Genomic DNA, 18,419 nt, shown 5'->3' with positions numbered 1-18,419 from the left:
TTGGGGGACAGCACAAACACCCAGTCCCCGAGCCAAGGGAATTAATCATGTAAGGTTACAATCTCCAACCTAGCCGGGAATCGAACCCGGGACCCTCTGCACCAAAGGCCAGCACGCTAACAATTTAGCCATGGATCTGGACATCAAAAAGGGTGGAAGCATATAACAATTTTTTGGGCCTCTACCTGAGAGGGGTCCATGGACATACAGAAGAATAAATTAAAGAAGCGTTTCGAGGAGTATTTTTATTTAACTAATCACAATCATTAGTGTGTGTTTAACACCGAACAAGATCTTTTTATTTTATTTTTTATATATATAACTGGGATAGCAACTCAACATTAAGAACAGTTATAGCAGTGATATATAAAGATTGAGAGACTAACCTCACCGGGAGGATAGATGTATTAAATAATGCCTTATGACAACCTATGATCAAATAATTTAAAAAAACTAATACTATTTAAAATAAAATACAAGATAGAAGTTTAACAAGACTAGAATTACGACAAGAGGTATCTGAAAACACGGTAGATCGATAGGTAGATAGAGGGTAAATTTCTTTCTTCAAATTTTGGAAAGAGAATACAATTTAAATACTTACAATATACACTATATACCAGAGATGGCGAACCTATGCCACGCGTCACTTGGTGACACGCAAACACAATTTCGGTGGCATACCACATGCACATATTAACGTGTTTATATACGTTTCATGGTACAGAGTATACATATCTCGTGCATCTATAGTCATAGTGTTTCACGTTTAAGAAATAAATACCTAAATCTAAGCTCTAGTTCCATTCGGAAGTGCATTAAGGCAACATTGCAACACTGATAGCTCTGGAAGTCAAGTGAGATAAATGTCAGATGCGGCCGGCGAGCCATTCGCTCACCCGCATCAGTCATTTAGTGAAGTTTGGCTTGTGTGTGGATGACAGCAGCGCATAAGTTTTCTTAGTGTGTAAATACTTATTGTTTTTAATTTTTTAAGACTAATAGTTATCGAGAGATTATCCCAATTTCGAGATTTGGAGAAATTATCGCACTTTATTTCAAAACCTCATATTGCAAAAATGAATTATATTATAGTCCTTTCAGTTCAGAAATGGTCTTGACTGAATTTCAAGAACGCAGTACATGGGTGAACAAATTCGTACAATCTGGTGAAGCATTGGTTAAAATCGAGTGTGCTGTTGATAGTTTATACTTTCTCCAGAAGCCAGAGAACTTAATAGGTACTTAACCAGTGGAACAGCCTCCCACAAAAATTTGAAGAAACGTGTTACAGCGCTACTTACCCGTACCTCTGCGAGCAACTATTTTCTACAATGAACGTTGTGAAGTTAACATATGAAAACCGTCTTGGTTCAGACCTAAGTGCTTGTTGCGTATTACTGAAGACAAGTTATGAACCTAACATAAATGATATAGCCACCAAGATTCAGCAACAAGTTTCACAATAAAGTTGAGAACGACATTTTGCTTAAAGTCCTTTAGCATTATTAGTATTTTTGATTTCCATATCTAATAATGCTTAATTACGAAGTGTGTTATAATGGGTGATTATTATATTGTTTTAAAAATGTTAGGTATTCTTAAAACCATACTTGTTTAAAAATGTATTTTTGCGGTATTGGCAAAATGCAACCACGGCATATGCAATCAAATGTATTATTTTACAATATATTGCACCCATGAGGCGAGCAGCAAAAGGGTACAATATATATAATAACATGTTATGAAACATAATTCGGAATTGGGGATTGAAGGCTTGGGGGGGGGGGGGGGGGGGGCGTTGAAGCCATTACAAAGGAAAATAACATGTGGCACAGTAGACAGTTGAGAATAATAAACCAGACTTAAAATGGCACACTAGTTGAAAAAGGTTCGCCATCCCTGGTATAGACAATACACAATTAGTACAGATTATAATATCTGAACAGAGAAAAGAAAAAAAGGTTCAAATGGAGAATGGTACACTGTTTACATGAGTAGCCATGACACATAGCAGTCCAGCCAACATGAGCACAACAAACACAATGTGTTTCAAGTGTTCCATTTAAAAAACAAAAACAAAAGGGAGCTCACTAGGTTCACCGCATCAGCATGACAGGCAAAGTCCAAAGTTGTATCCTATCCCCTTTGGTCAAAGCACAAATCCAAGATTTAGGAAAAGGGAAAGGGAATAAAGGGGTGGGGTATAATGACACGAAAAAAGAGCAGAAAGATTTAGTAGTCCATCATTGATTATGTCCCCAGGATCATCTACTACTTCCAAAAAGGTCTCAAATCTTGAAATAAAACTGTATTTAAAAAAAGACCAGAACTGGGAAGAACGAGCTTACCCAGAAAGTCAAAAGGTGTCTCCCCTACCTGAGTCATTGAAGACACTTCAGCTGGAATGAAGTGAAATAGAGTTGTCATGGAGACGAAGAATATTGGTGGTGGAAGGTAAGAGAATATTACAATATCCGCCACCCATAGAGGAAAAGAAAGAAACTCTTGATTTTTCCCCCCCGCCCACAGATCACAGGTCTGTGTATCTTGCAAGAGTTCTTCGTTTCAAGGTAGAAGAGCACATGGTGGAGAGATGAAGTCTGGAGTTATGCAGCAGTAGGTAGTCCCACGTTGGTGCCTTATGTAGGAGAACAAGTTGCAGAAGATGTAATATGTCCAGAGTTGATGAAGCTTCCACAAGTAGATAGAAGTAGTCAGTGTGTGGCATGGCTACAACATAAATAAACTAGCGCAGAATTTGCGCAACAAGAAGATAATACAAAAAAGAGAGAAATGAGGAAGGAAAGGGGAAAAAGGCAGGTAAGCAAAGGGATTGGAGTACCCCTAAAAGAAAAAAGATTAAAGGTATACTGTATATATTATTGAGAAGGGAACCACTTCAGTAAACAAGATAGGGAATAGGGAGGGGGAGAGATTTAAAGCGATTTATGAAATTTCTTTAATTGATCCACATGGGAGCGTCTGATATCATTAAGGATCAGAGACACCTTGAAGAAGAACATTTACTGGAGATGAAAAAGATATAATCCCGCAGGGCCCAAGCGATGAATGGCAAAGTTTAGCAGAGATTTGTTGCATAGTGAAACTGGAAGGATGATTGTGCAAAAGAACCAAATCAGATACTTTGAATTTAATGGGGGTATGCTTTTTATTATGAGTGGACTTGTATGCCTGCCGTGCATGATACAGTTGCTGTAAAGCAGAGTTCCATAAATGATTAGTGTTATTACTGGGGGTATCAAAAAGCAATAAAGGAAGATCCCACGAGAAAGAAAGAGGGGTTTGCAATGCACAGCTTAGAAAAATTTCAGCAGGGGGAGGCCCCGTAGCAGAATTGATGCTCAAATTAAAGGCAAAAGCAAAGGATGATAGTTCTATATCCCAGTATTTTTGCTGGTCAGAATGAAAAATAGATAATATAACTTTCAAGTTATGGTGATAATGCTGCACGACATTACTCTGAGGATGGTAGGAGTAGTAAAAACTTTCTTTATCCTGAGGGAAAGACACATATCATAGAAAATTTTAGAGGTGAAAACAGTATCAGTATCCAATACCAAATATTTTGGGATGCGAATTACGGGGAATAATTCTTCTTGCAAAAGGGTAATAAGTGAAGTAGAGGTTAGATGTATTAAAGGACAAATAATTAGAGAAATTTAGAAAAGCCATCCAATAGTGTAAAGATATAAATATTGCCCCACATGGTTCGAGTAATCGGGCCTACCACGTCTACATAATAGGTTTCTGAAGGATAGGTGAAAGGAGAGGCAGAATAAGTACCTTGAGGTAAGGTATGAAGAGACTTAGCTTTTTGACAATATTCACAGTTCTTGATATAATTATAAACATATTGATGCATATGAGGCCAAGAAAAGAGAAAAGATATTTTAAAATATGTTTTAGTAATTCCTAAATGGCCTCCAGTAGGAGAACTGTGATAATATTGAGGTATCATAGGACGAAGTGCATGAGGCAACACGACTTTGGGAGTAGATTTGGGTTTTGGCTTATATATTAAAATATCCTTAGATATCTTAAATGGTCTTTGTAATTATGGTCAGACAATGTTTGAAGAATTTGGGTTCAGTAAGGATCAGCAAGTTGATGGTCATTAGAAGAAGTAAAAGACAAAGGAAATTGGACTAGAGAAAAGATGGCATTAATGTTAGGAACTAGATTTGTACAAAAGGAGGCATTCACCTGAGAATCGGGAGTAGCAGAATTTAAATCAAAAAGGCATGAAAAAGCATCAGCTACAAGGTTGTCATGGCCAGGAACAAAAGAAAGAGAAAATTTAAATGTAGATAGTCGCAGAAGCCAACGTCCAGTAGGACCAATCTCAGACACATTGTGTAATAACCATGATAGTGCTTGGTTGTCGGTCTTAACAGTAAATTCCTTATGCTCTAGGTAGTCAGAGAAATGCTATAGAGTAAGAAGAGCTAGTGCTGCTCGTTTGAATGTAGAAAAATTACGGTCAGTGGTTGAGAAAAGGCGACTGAAATATGCAATAGCTAGATCTATTCCATCTTTAACCTGATGTAAGATTCCAGCTACAGCAAAATCAGATGGATCAGTATATGCCAAGAATGATAGAGAGAGTAATCTGGTAACTGGAGAATAGGAGCTTGGGTCAGTAAAGATTTTAATTGATCAAATGTGTTTTATTGGCTCCTGAACCAATGAAATTTAACGCCTTTGTGTTTAAGAAGATTTAAAGGCTCAGCAATTGAGGAAATTTGGGAATGAATTTATTATAAAAAATAACAATTCCCAGAAATGAACGTAATTGCTTTAGATTCTTGGAATGAGAAATTTGATGAATAGCAGCCATATGATATGAGCAAGGAACTTAACAGAAGCTCTAGCCAAAAAATTTTTGGAAGAGTTTACAGTGAGGTTAGCAGAGCGCAAACGAGTCAAAACTTCTGTAAGATGTTGCATGTGGGATACAAAATCAGGACTATAAATTAAAAAGTCATCAGTATATCGATAAACAAATTTAAATTTTATGTCAGGAAACAAATGATCAACCAGGCATTGAATGATTTGGTAGCCTAAATTAAAGGCAAAGGGCATCTTGGTAAATAGGTATAATCCAGTAGGTGTAATGAAGCAGTTAACTTACGACTAGCTGCATCGTGAGATATTTGATGGAATGCAGAATTAAAATCTAGAACAGAAAAATACTTTGCATTAGCAAAGTGATGGAATGCGTTTTGAAGTTTAGGAACTGGGTATGAATCATAGATAATTTTACGGTTCAACTTATGGTAATCCACTACCAAACATGACGAACTGTCTGGTTTATCTACTATGAATGCAGGGGAAGCATAAGTTGGTGTTGATGGTACAATAGTAGAGTCTGCCAACAATTTATCAATGACTTGGTGCATAGTCTGTAAGCAAAGGGGATTTAAATGGTATGAGTATTGGGGGGGACCGGAATAGAATCATTCTAGTTTAAAACAGTATCAAGTTTAGATTAGAAAAAGTTATTAACCAATTAATAGAATCAGTGTGACTAGAGGTACTATAAAAATTTGGTTGAGATGTACAATAGCTTGTAGAAATGGGATAATCAGAGCAGTTTATTAGGGGTATCTTTGTGTTTGGTTGAAAGTGAAAGGAAATAGAAGAACTAAGAGAATTATATATTAAACCAGTCTGACGAAAAAAATCAAAACCAAAAATAATGGGAAGTGGAAGGTCTTGAATGATCTGGAATGTATAAGGCCAAGAAAACTGATTAATCTTTAAAGTAAGTAGAATAGTTCCACATGTTTCTAGGACATGATTAGAAATAGAAGTACATTGTAACATAGATGAACAAGATGTTAATGTTGAAAATATTTGCTTTAGATCATTGAAGAAAGAATTACTAATTAATGAAACTGATGCTCCAGAATCTAAAAGAACAATGGCAGGAACTTTATTTAATTAAACAAGAATATAAGATGTGTGGGTTGATTGCACAGAAATAGTCTGAAATAGTGGAGGAGAAACCGGCAGATTTAACCCAAATTGCCGTCCACTGCCTAATGACGAGGGTAGAAAGAGTTTTCCCTGGCCCATTCCATTACAGCGAAAGCATCTGATCGTAGTGTGACTCATGCAATTGGGGGTAGAGTGATGTGAAATTTGGTGAGGATGTTTAAAGGATGGTTGTGAGGGTGAGGGAACATTAGTCATATTAGAATTTGGTGGAGGCATAGCAGAATAATATGAAAGATTACTGTATATATCTGCTTGAGTCATGTTATCTAGCTAAGCAATAGAGGTTGGGGGTAAAACGAGATTTATTAAGTATTTAAAAGATGGTGAAGCATAAAATTGGACAATAGATATTAGTTCTTGAGGATGGTCAGCGATAACTAGAATGTCACTGCAAGTAATGGTAGAGTCCAAATAATCATGGGTGGATTCATCAGGACGTTGGTGTCTTTTAATTAACTCATGGCTGAGGTTAAAACAAACTTTGTATGGTAGAAAATGATTATGTAGTACTGTTCAAAATTGAATCCAATTTGCAAATTTATTCATATGTTCTAACCAGAAGCTACTTAAATGAGATGATGTTTTTGGATATAGAAGACTAATAAGTTGCTGGAAAGGGGCTAATTTTGTTTTTATAAACCTTCTAATGTGAAATATCCTATTAACTAATGACCAGGGGGTCTGTAGCGACAAGTTGGGGTACTTGGATAAGCGACTGTTTAATAATATGAAAGTGAAGTGAATGCTTTAAAGAAGTACTACCCGAAGATGAAGGCTCAAATGCAGGCTGAAATGAAGGCAACAGTTTCTGATTTTGAGACTGTAAACCAGTGGCGGTTTCTGGTATAGCGCAATGGAGCAATGAACCTCCAGTTTATATCAAATTGTACTCAACTACTTAATATTCATAACTCCCTTGTCAATCTCGAAGCTCTTGCTTAGCTCATCTATCCGTAATATACTCGTACTGGCTTTCAATTTATGTGAAATGCGCACGTTCCGTGGCTGGATACTTATCTGGAATGAACCCCCTCGGAAGACGATCTCTCCGTCCGTACCTGGGAGAAGGGAGGGGTGAGGTGCGGGGGGACATCGGCCGGCACGTAGACAAGACCAGGATATTACAGAAACATATATCCGAGCTTTACGCATGCGCAGTATGCCACACTCTCAAGTCGTGTTGTCGGGGCTGTTAGGGTAAGTATGTGATTGCCATCTGTTCCCCTTACAGGAATTCAACTACGTAGCAGAAAATAGTGCACATAATTAGTGCTAGTGTTGAAGAGCATCATTACTACCAGCAGTCATATTAAACTGCCAAATTCCAATTGATGCCTTTTCCCAAATACAAGAATATTTACTAAACATCTATTAATTTGCCTTCTTTGGAATAATTACTTTTTGGAGAGAAAATTAACTTAAAAATCACTGAGGCAAAGAGTAGCAGGAATGTAATACCAATGAAAACACTAATTGCCTAACCATAGGAGTTCTTAAAATTGAGTTTCCAACATTGTGAACAGTGCGAACATACATCCCTGAAGTTCACTCGTGTTTTTCAAGTGTGATCCTAGTGTTTACAAAAGTTTGCAATTAATTCGTAATATTCTTGTACGCTGTGCAAGCGTGTGAGAGTTTTTCTGCACTGTTGTGCCGTTTAGAAACTTAATTTTTAGGACATAAAGAAGTTACAATATTTTGTCCATGTGTGTATTTTTGTGCACTGTAGTTGCGTCCATAAGCTTTGTTCCCGGGAAAGGTAAGGAGCTACATAATGAGTTTGAACAGTGATATGATACTTAAGAAGACAAACTCTTCATCTCTCTCTCTCTCTCTCTCTCTCTCTCTCTCTTGAGCATAGACTTAAGATTAAGATTAAGGATGCCGGACGCCCAATGCCTGATCTTGATATAACGAGGCATCGTAAAAGTAATGAAATCGTGCGTAAATTCAGAATGGATATATATAAAAGAACCGAGTGGATCTGTGGGTGCGAAATTATTAACATGTTGACATTTTTTATGATTCATGAGTGATGAAAGCGAAGGGACTTGGACCAAAGTCGGAGTGGTAGATTTAGGACATTTGTCCCAAAAAATAAAGAAACACAAAAGTTCTAAATCTCATATACTTGCCTAGTTACAATTCGATCTCCTGGGAAGACACGATAACCGTCAGTAATTTGACTGTGCTTACAGGCAGTCTGTGGAAAGAGACAATGATCAAGTACGGAAAAATCGTTATGTGCTGTGTAAAGTTCTGTGGCGCGTTTGAGATGGAAACAAGTGAATCATCGAATCCTGGCATGTTTCGAGGCCTCGTTAATTTTAGTTCTGAAACTGACGTTGCATTAAGAGACCATCTGTCCAAAGCTACTGCTTTCAAAAGCACCTCGAAATACATTCAGAATGATTTGCTTCCGTGCATGTATGAAATCTGTCGTGAGAAAAGAAAAAAAAAGAAATCACCACAGCGCACTTCATTTCGGTAATCGCAGATGGGACCACCGATATATCGACTACAGCACAATTTGTTTTCATTCTTCCCAATGGTAAGGCAGTTGAAGGATTCTGGAGTTTCCTCTCACCCTCTAGTCATGATGCTAAGACAATAGCAGAGTGTTAAAATTTTCTTTGAGCAAAGTTGTGGATTATCCAGATAAGTTGATTTCACAAGGTTACGATGGAGCAAATGTAATGAGTGGTCACCATTCAGGGTGCAAGTTCTCATCAGGGAAGATTTTAGGCATGCACATTATGTTCACTGTTATGCCCATTCTTTGAACTCAGTCATGGCACAGGTGACAGGGGGGAGAGGAGATATTGAGGGGGGGGGGGATTTTTCCTTCTGTTGAAACCCCAGTGACGAAAGTCATGCGCCGCCACTGCTGTAAACTAGCATTATACTGTACTGGACAAGTCACAGAAAGAAGTTCTTTGTTATGATTTTCAGGCGGTAAATTAAATTCCAAGAATTTTCTGATTGGATCCACATTTTGTGGTTTAGAAGTAGCTTTTACCTTATCTTTAGCAGGAACGTCAAAGTGAGGTGGCACAGATGACTGGAAGTAATAGGACTTTGCACGTTTATATGAATTGCTGGTAACGTGAAATTTTCACGAAGTAAATCATTAACAGGTAGATTTGTGTCTAACAATGGAACGGCATCTGGAAAGGAAGCCATAATGAAATTAATAGTAAACGAAATGTAAAATAACCTAACTTCAATTTTTTTTTGTATGCAAAAGTGTTAAAAAATGAAATATTCTGCTACCATTGACCTATTATGAATCATATGTCATATAAAGATAAGTATACAATAGAATAAGCAGATAATTCCAGCAATATTCATCAAAAAGTGTAGAAGCATATAACGATTTTTTTGGCCCTTCACCTGAGAGGGGTCTGTGGACATACAGAAGAATAAATGAAAGAAGCGTTTTGAGGAGTATTTTTATTTAACTAATCACAATCATTAGTGTGTGTCTAACACCAAACCAAGACCTTTTTTTAAATAACTGGGATAGCAACACGACATTAAGGACAGTTATAACAGTGATATGTAAAGATTGAGAGACTAACCTCACCAGGAGGATAAATGTATTAAATAATGCCTTATGACAACCCATGATCAAATAGTATTTAAAAAACTAATATATATTTAAAAGAAAATTCAAGATAGAAGTTTAACAAGACTAGAATTATGACGAGAGGTACCAGAAAACACGGTAGATCAATAGATAGGTAGAGGGTAAATTTCCTTCTTCAAATTTTAGAAAGGTAATACAATTGAAATATTCACAGTATACAGACAATACATAATTCAGAAAGATTATAAGATCTGAACATAGAAAAGAAAATATGTTCAAATGGAGAATGGTACACTGTTTACATGAGTAGCCATGACACATAACAGTCCAGCCTACTTGAGCACAAGAAATACAGGTATTTCAAGTGTCCCATATTTAAAAAAAAAAGAAAAAAAAAAAAGAGGGTAGCTCATTAGGTTCATCGCATCAGCATGACAGGCAAAGTCCAAAGTTGTATCCTATCCTCTTTGGTCCAAAGCACAAATCCAAGATTTAGGAAAAAAAGAAGGGAATGGGGGAGGGGGGTATATGACACTAAAAGAGATCGGAAAGATTTAGTAGTCCATCATGGATCAGGTCCCCAGGATCATGTACTGCTACAAAAATGGGCTCAATCTTGAAGTAAAACTTTATACAAAAAACAGAACTGAGAAGAACCAGCTTACCCCGAAAATTGAAGTGTCTCTCCCCCTACCTGAGTCATTGAAGACACTTCAGCTGGAATGGAATGGAATGAAATGAAGTAGTAGTCATAGAGACGAAGTCAAGATACGTTCCAGTCTTGAAACAGTCCGAAGCACTTTGACCAAGTGTGGAGAGATGGGCGAGAATTTATTGGCAGAAAAGTGTGACAAACGTAATGGTAGGGGTGAGAGGGGAAAGAGACTGGAAAGTTCAAGAATGTAGTAGGAGTTGAAAAGATGCGTTCAGCATATGTAGAAATGTAGAGATCCGGGGAAGAAAGTAAGGTTAGAAACGTGTGCAAGTATATTGATGGCAGAAGAACATTATACCATGTATTCAGGATGTTACAGATTGTATTGGAAGGCTCCTTAAACGTTACGATGTTAAGACCATTTTTCAGCCAACCTGACAGCTACGAATTATGTCCTGCCAAAAATCCACGTGACCCTTTTACATGTACTGGAGTCAATAAGATACCATGCAGCTTTGGAACTGTTTATATTGGTACGACTGGCAGAAGTGTCAAGACTCGCCTGACAGAGCACTAAAGGAGCTGTCGCATGAGGCAGTATGAACAAGTCAGCAGTGGCGGAGCATGCACAGCTTGACGGGAAGCACGAGATCTGTTATGGGGATACTGATATACTGGCCACAACATCCCGCTTCCACGCCCGTCTCTACAGAGAAGCTATTGAAATACACAAATATCTGGATGACTTGATTAGCAGGGAGGAAGGATATTCAATCAGACGACAGACTGCACAGCGCGAACAGAACCGGAGGCCGCACGCTCAGGTATAAATACAGCTGTCTCTCCAGCAACCATTGCAGGCCCCAGCGGGACACAGGAGGGAGTACTTAGACGACGCCACAGAAGATGACTACCGCAGCAGTAGTCGAAACTCCTGGCAGGAATGAGAGGAATGGACCACGGCATAATTGCCTGGAAGATTTTGATTATAATATGTGTTTTTATATTTGCTACCTCCATCATTTATCAGTTGATTTTGTTAAACCCTTTGAATATATGTTATGTTTGAATGCCAGAAGAATTGTAAATGTCACATTTTATAGAGCTTTACTCTTTCCTTTTTTCGTGGTTTCCCATTTTCACACCAGGCAAATGCCAGGGCTATACCTTAATTAAGGCCACGGCCGCTTCCTTCCACTTCCTAGGCCTTTCCTAACCCACCGTCGCCATAAGACCTATCTGTGTTGGTGCGACGTAAAAAAAAAAAACCTCTTTTGTTATAGTTATATTGTTGATTCCATTTCCTCCACATGTTAACATATTATTTCTGATCTTAGTGAATCACTGTTCCCTTCCTTCTGCAGTGGCTCATATAAGGTTATCACTGTTTGGTCCTTTACATTGCATAGAAATGTAGTATGAGCCATTGTCATTATGTCTGATATTTTAAAGTCTCTGAATGGTTCTCATACTGTTTACAAGGAAATGATTCTGTCACACTTGCATGTTTTTATTTACAGAGTTGAATAACGATCTTCAGGCAGGCATTAAGGATCCACTTATTGACCTCACTAAATTTGAAGATAAATCACTGGCAGAAGAATATGGGGCTGGTATGGAAAAGTCTTGTTCTCAGAGTGGCAATATAGTGCACCAGAATATGATCAAGAGGTAAGCTCTTTTCATATGAAAACTGAATCAGGCTACCAATGTGTGAATTCATTACTATTTTGAGTTTTAAAAAATGTGCTTGAATGTTTACAGGAAAATGTAAAATTTTATTACAGTTTTAATTTATAAAAAAAAAAGTATGTTACATTAGTTCTCACAGTAGTGTTGTACAAAACATATGAATTGGAATATCTTTCCATCATGTCTAAATTACATGAGTTGCAAGTGATATAAATATATGCAAACAATATAAAGGATGATTTACTCTATATCATAATAATTTGTCGTAAAGTAAATATTTACTATACCTTCTACCTCTACATAGTCTAACAGTCTAGAGGACCATCAGACAAATAGAAATTAAGGAACTGGCAAAGAGAGGGGAAAGAGTGTTCAGAGTTAAAAAACAAAACAAATGATTTTGTCATTGTAAAATTTCCTACCAAAAGAGGGCTAAATTCTGTATTAGCAGAATTGATAGCAGAGAAAATGATATATGAACTTATATTTTTGAGAAAGATAGTTGTTGATAGTAATGTTTACTTTGTCTTGCTCAAAATTAGAGATGCAAGTGAGGTAAGAAAAGCACAAATTGTTTGAAAGATTATGCCAGGACATGAATTTTCAAGGTGGTCCCAGAACTTCTTGTGTACTTGCATGATGCAATTAATCCTACAAATGATGATTATGATGATGATTATGATTATTATTATTACTTATGGACAGTGTCAACACAATGTTGACACATTCACTCCGAGCTGTCTGTTAACCTTTTAAAACCCCCAGCCCAGGCATTTTAAACGGAGACTTTGGAGGCTACCAATGTTTACATTCTTCCTTTTTTAAACTTTTCAAAAACTACACAAAATAAAAGTTGGAAATTTTCATCATATTTTAAGTACAAGCTCTATTTGAACTGGAGTCTGTGTTATCTTGTGTGTCACACATTCTGTGATTAAAAATGAAATGCCTCATGAAAGGGCACAGAGTGCGGCAATCACTTGTTCGCATACAAGTCAGTTTGCCAGTCTGAGTGCCTCAGACGGTTGAGGCGCTGGCCTTCTGACCCCAGCTTGGTAGGTTTGATTCTGGTTCAGTCTCGTGGTATTAGAAGGTGCTCAAAACGTCAGCCTCATGTCAGAAGATTTACTGGCACGTTAAAGAAGTCCTGCGAGATTAAATACTGGCATCTCAGCATCTCTGAAAATCGTAAAAGTAGTTAGTGGGACGTTAAGCAAATTAAATTATTAGGCCTATACAACTCATTTTATTGAGTATAAATAAAGAAAAACATCATGGTCCAAAATGATATCTACATGACATTACACTTCCAGTTAGGTATATAATTTTACTTCCCTTTGCACCAATATTTTAGATAAAAATAGCAGATGGAGGGAAAAATATGGAGAGTCCTCATCGGTGATTTATTCAGCACCAGCACTACCTCTACAGTGTCTGACAATGATGTAGAGGAGCATGAGACAAATGGAAATGAAGGCATTTTAAATACTGTAAATTTCAAGCAACTGACTGGAGACGCATGTGGAGTAAGTAGATAAAACCACTATTCAGAACATTAAAAGGGCTTGAGACAATGCTGGAGGAAATGAGTCCCACTTTAATATGCCACACAATCACTTGAAAAGAGAAACAGACAGCCATATCAGATGATTTCGATAGGAAGTAGTGCGTAAATGTGTCTTTAGTTTTTATTATGATGTAGTGTGTCCAACGGCTGAGGTCAGACTCAAGTTAGTTGAAAAAATTATCTTTCAGCGTTAAAAGAAGTCCATGTTACATGTCTTGAAGTGCAGGATTTAGATATACATATTACAATGAGATTGAAGGTTTTTGACTGAAAGAATAGTTATAGCTTGTGCACATGCAATATTCCTCCATAAAATGAAGTGTGTAAAAACTGATGCTCTTGGTAGACCTGTATTTTTTACTCAGATGAAATATTTACAAACCAGAATCATAGCAGGGAAATGGTTTGGCAAGATGGCCTAAAGATGCCAGTGGGAAGAAGAGGAAGGATCATTGTACTTCATATTGGATCAGCAGCTACAGGATTTCTGAAGGAATGTAAATTGGTATTTCGCTCTAAGAAACACTTGCTAAATTTGAATTATCACACTGAAATGAACACTATTTAAGGAATGTTTTTTTTGACTTTCTAACATGACTGGAAGAAAGCTTCATTATTGTAATGTATAATTAAAATTATCATTCAGTTGATGCAAACAGAAACCCACATTCAAAGTGGAAGAAGGAAGACATTCAGTAGTGGCTCAAAAAACATGATGTAACATTCACAGTAAAAGAAACCATGGATGAGTTGTTAAATAAACCGGAAGTCAAAACATGCTGAAAAATATATGGACTTAATGAAAATAACACAAATAATAAGGAAGTGAACGTGTTCTCGTGTGGTATTTATTTCCGTCAAATAAAATCGCATTTGAGTATGATAAGATAATGGGTTCGAACCCCACTATCGGCAGCCCTGAAGATGGTTTTCTGTGGTTTCCCATGTTCATACCAGGAAAATGCTGGGGCTGTACCTTAATTAAGGCCAGGGCCACTTCCTTCCCACTCCTAACCCTTTCCTATCCCATCCCATCGTCTCCGTAAGATCTATCTGTGTTGGTGCGACGTAAAGCAATTAATAATAAATTTCATTGGGTTGATATGTCTCTTAAACTACTGTTTTGATTCAAAAAACTTTTTCAGAATATGACCACTAAAACATTCCATTTGACAAAGTTACTACTACACTTTAAAATACTTCTCTTAGGGTTATTTTGAACATATCAGGTGCGTTGTTGCTTGTAATATTCATTAAAAAAAGTACTTTTGATCTTAAAACACATTTTGTGTACGTACACAATGGAGGAAAGAGGTGTAACTAAACTTCTGTCAGCAGTCATCAGTAATGGCTTACGTCACTTTTCCCTGAAGCTCACAATAGCCTGTATACTTTTTATGACCAGATATTCAAGTAAATAAAATAGCATAATTGTGTTTTAACAAAATAGCGCTATACAGACATTATTTCTGTAAATGTTTTAAAGTAATTATGATGGGTTTTCTTAACAGATGTTAAGAGATTTTTTAAGCATTTTAAGTGGAAAGTTAATTTATTATAAATCAACCCTTCTGGCCACACCTGTGTACAAATATCAGGTAATCCTTTGTCTCAGGACTGCCAATGGTGTGGCTCGAACCCATGATTCCTTAATCTAGGAGTTGCTTGTACACTTTAACGCTCATCGCTAAACTTGTTGGGTCCTATCAGAAAAATGCATTATTTAAAAACAGCACATTTCCTTGCAAACACTAATTTAATAAACGTTATTGTTTTTATGCCCCACTAACTACTTTTTGGTGGTTTTTGGAGACTCCGAGGTGTCGGGATTTTGTCCCGCAGGAGTTATTACGTGCCAGTAAATCTGCTGACACGAGGCTGACATATTTGAGCACCTTCAAATATCACCAGACTGAGCCAGGATCAATCCTGCCATCTTGGGTCAGAAAGCCAGCGCCTCAACTGTCTGAGCCACTCAGCCTGGCAGACACTAATTTAAGAACTCTTAAGTACATTATTGTAGTGCAGAGTGAGAGAAACAGAAGGAACTTCAGCTTAACAGTGCCTGAGTGACTTCATGTGACTTTGAGACCTGCATTGTCCTGTCCATTATTGTAAGAGATAGTTGGAAGTGAATGTGTTAATACTGTGTTCACAAACTACTCAGCAACAACCGTTCAACACCTGACACTTTCACTTCTCATCAGAAAATCATATTTGGACTTATTTTTGCTATCTGAGGGAATCGGACCATTCTCAGAATTCTCATTAAACAATATACTGTACAAAGAAATGCCAGCACTTGAGCGCTAGCTTAATGAGCATCAGTAGATAACGCAGGGCTTGTGTGTTACACTAGTGGAGTGGGTACAGAGAGAGGTTCTGGTTCAAGAATTGTCATTTAATTTGCTGTTCTGGCTGTATTTCAATGTTGGATTCATATCACCTTTATAATAAGTACACTGGCAGACAAAAAGTTAGATCACTTAGTAAAAATGAAATTGGAATTGTTAAACACCAGTTATTAGAGGAAATTGTTCCATTAATTACATTAATTTTTACATTAAGGCAGTTTATATTGTGTATTCTGCAGTTTTGGAGAAGAATATGATGTTTAGAGATCATAAATAAACTTAAGGAGCCACTTTTCACCCCTATGTGCTGAACACTCAATTTTATTGCATCGATTTGCAATAACACCTTTGAATTTTTACAACACTGGGGCAGAAGCTATTGTTGGATTATCAGTAGTGTGACAATATCTGTCACAAATGAACATTTTTCTTCAATTTTTCTTTCACATTTGACAAGTTAAGAAATTCATAATTATGCTTCCGGGTACCTAATTGTAGAGAGACAGTGTGGAGAAGGCACAGGGAGCGATATTCACCTCGCAACATCTCTGAGGTCATCATTTTTGGGTGGCTCCATTATGGTATTGGCCGGTATCAGCTTTGAGGCCCAGACGGGAATTCTTTTCAGCGATGGAGGTGCTCTGAATGCACACCATTACATCGTAGAAGTGTTAGCAGAGCATGTAATCTCCAATGCTACCTTAGTTGGTGAAAATTTCATCCTGATGCATGATAATGCACGCCCTCATGCCACTCGCTGCCTGACAGAATATCTACGCTACGTTAGGATACGAACCCTCGACTGGCTAGCTCGCAGTCCAGACCTCAATCCCGCAGAGCTTCTGTGGGATGTGCTTGGCTGAAATGTCTGGTGTTGCAGCTTTGTCACCCTCAGTGAAACATGAGCAATACTACAGGAAGAGTGGGCTCTCATCCCCGAGGAAATGATCCAGGACCTTCTCGCTAACATGCTGCAAAGGATGGAAGCCGTAATCATCGCCAGAGATGGTAACATCCGATACTAAGGCAAGTGCAAAGTGTCATCAAGGAAACATTCAGTGGTATGTTCATAAGTTTTTCTCAGTGCTTGGTGTAATGCAGTGTTAATTTACAGCATCTAAGAACTTTTTGGATAAAATTTAAAAAAAGAACTTCAAAATCAGTATGAAGTACTCAGAACACTGGTTAACTTCATTTTATAATAATATGTTCTAGGAATGAAGAAAAAAGCAAGGCTTAAGATAGATAAATAAATAAAATTTTTGTTCTTAAATTAAAGTGATCCACTTTTTTCATCCGCCAGTGTAGCAGCTTTGTAGGATTTACAATTAAGAGATGAAAGTATATGATTTTCCACCTGTTCAATACAAATTCAAATGTGATATACAATGAAATGTCACATTTTATTCATAAATATTAGGGACCGGTTTCGGCATGTCTATGCCATCATCAGCCTAAAGTTAGATACACAAGGACACAAGTAAATTACACGTCAATACATAAATAAACTTTCTAACATATTGGCAGTTCATAATAACGTTGATATATACAAAATTTTGAATGTATAAAAACTCTCAATTATACCTCTTATAAAATTTACGATAAAGGTAAAATGATCTATTTACAATTCTGTGATATCTATTACCTAGTGATGTTTTGTGTTACAATTGTGTGTTAAATAACAAAAGATGTCTTTTAAAACACTTCTGTCTGAACAGCTTATACACCTAATAAAAATTTTGGGGTACTGACATTCGTATAGTATTAAAATTTAAGACGTTCTATCACGTAAAAATACTCATGTAAATAAAATTAGTAACAGTGTCCAGTATTGTTACATTGTAAAAGAGAATAGCTGTTCATTATTTAATGTTTGTTAAAACAGTTCCTCATTAGAATATAGGCGGTAAGCCAAGTTAAATTGAGCGGCTTTAAGAATCAAATAAATCTTGCTTGAAATATCGGTAGCTTAGTTGTCAGGTTGCCAGATGGTTTTAAGTTTCTAAATCTCAGAAGTACAAAGAACATGTGAGTGGCTGAGGCCGTAGTTGACGAGTATGAATTCACAAAGCACTATGTCATCAGGTGGTGAAATGCAATTCTAGAGATCTTGTTTCAAAACGGACCTAAAAAAGATTGAAAACTGTATCAATATATCGTAAAAAAGAACGTGAAAGAAATAAATAATTTTGAAATATAAACTCACCTCATGTACCACATACCAGCAGAAGGCTAAAGAGGAACTAATGTATTGAACAGGTGGAAAATCATATACTTTCATCTCTTCATTGTAAATCTTTTTTCAATACGGACCAATTATGAAGTTTTTAACATTAAATAAAAAAGCTTTGTAGAATGTCGTCACCTCAGTTTGTTTTCTTGATGTATACTCTTGTCTCTCTCCATTTTTTGTCAAGGTCAGCCCGGTGTGAGTATCTATTTGCTTCTTGTGCTTCCGATTGTCGCCTCACGCTGGTCTGGATTGATATGATGTACTTCATGATATGGGCATCTGTCTTTATTTTGCTAGTGGCTTTA

The 18,419-nt window shown here is 37.0% G+C and overlaps 1 protein-coding gene across 6 annotated transcripts in view; it reads left to right on the top strand.

Annotated features, from left to right (window-relative positions):
• LOC136863178 (general transcription factor IIH subunit 1) overlaps nucleotides 1–18,419 on the top strand; it is a 506,000-nt gene that overhangs the window by 208,144 nt on the left and 279,437 nt on the right. For all 6 annotated transcript variants that reach the window (XR_010859163.2, XM_067139528.2, XM_067139529.2 and 3 more), the window contains exon 6: nucleotides 11,789–11,939. Coding sequence is in view for 5 of the 6 variants with exons in the window: in XM_067139528.2 (XP_066995629.2) it covers nucleotides 11,789–11,939 (151 nt within the window). In the remaining variant the exon portion in view is untranslated. The remainder of the gene's footprint in view (nucleotides 1–11,788; nucleotides 11,940–18,419) is intronic.

The sequence above is a fragment of the Anabrus simplex genome, chromosome 2 (genome assembly GCF_040414725.1).
Source record: "Anabrus simplex isolate iqAnaSimp1 chromosome 2, ASM4041472v1, whole genome shotgun sequence".
In the NCBI taxonomy this organism is placed as follows: Eukaryota; Metazoa; Arthropoda; class Insecta; order Orthoptera; family Tettigoniidae; genus Anabrus; species Anabrus simplex.
Note: the sequence above shows the minus strand (reverse complement) of the source record. Positions and strands in the feature narration are given on the sequence as shown.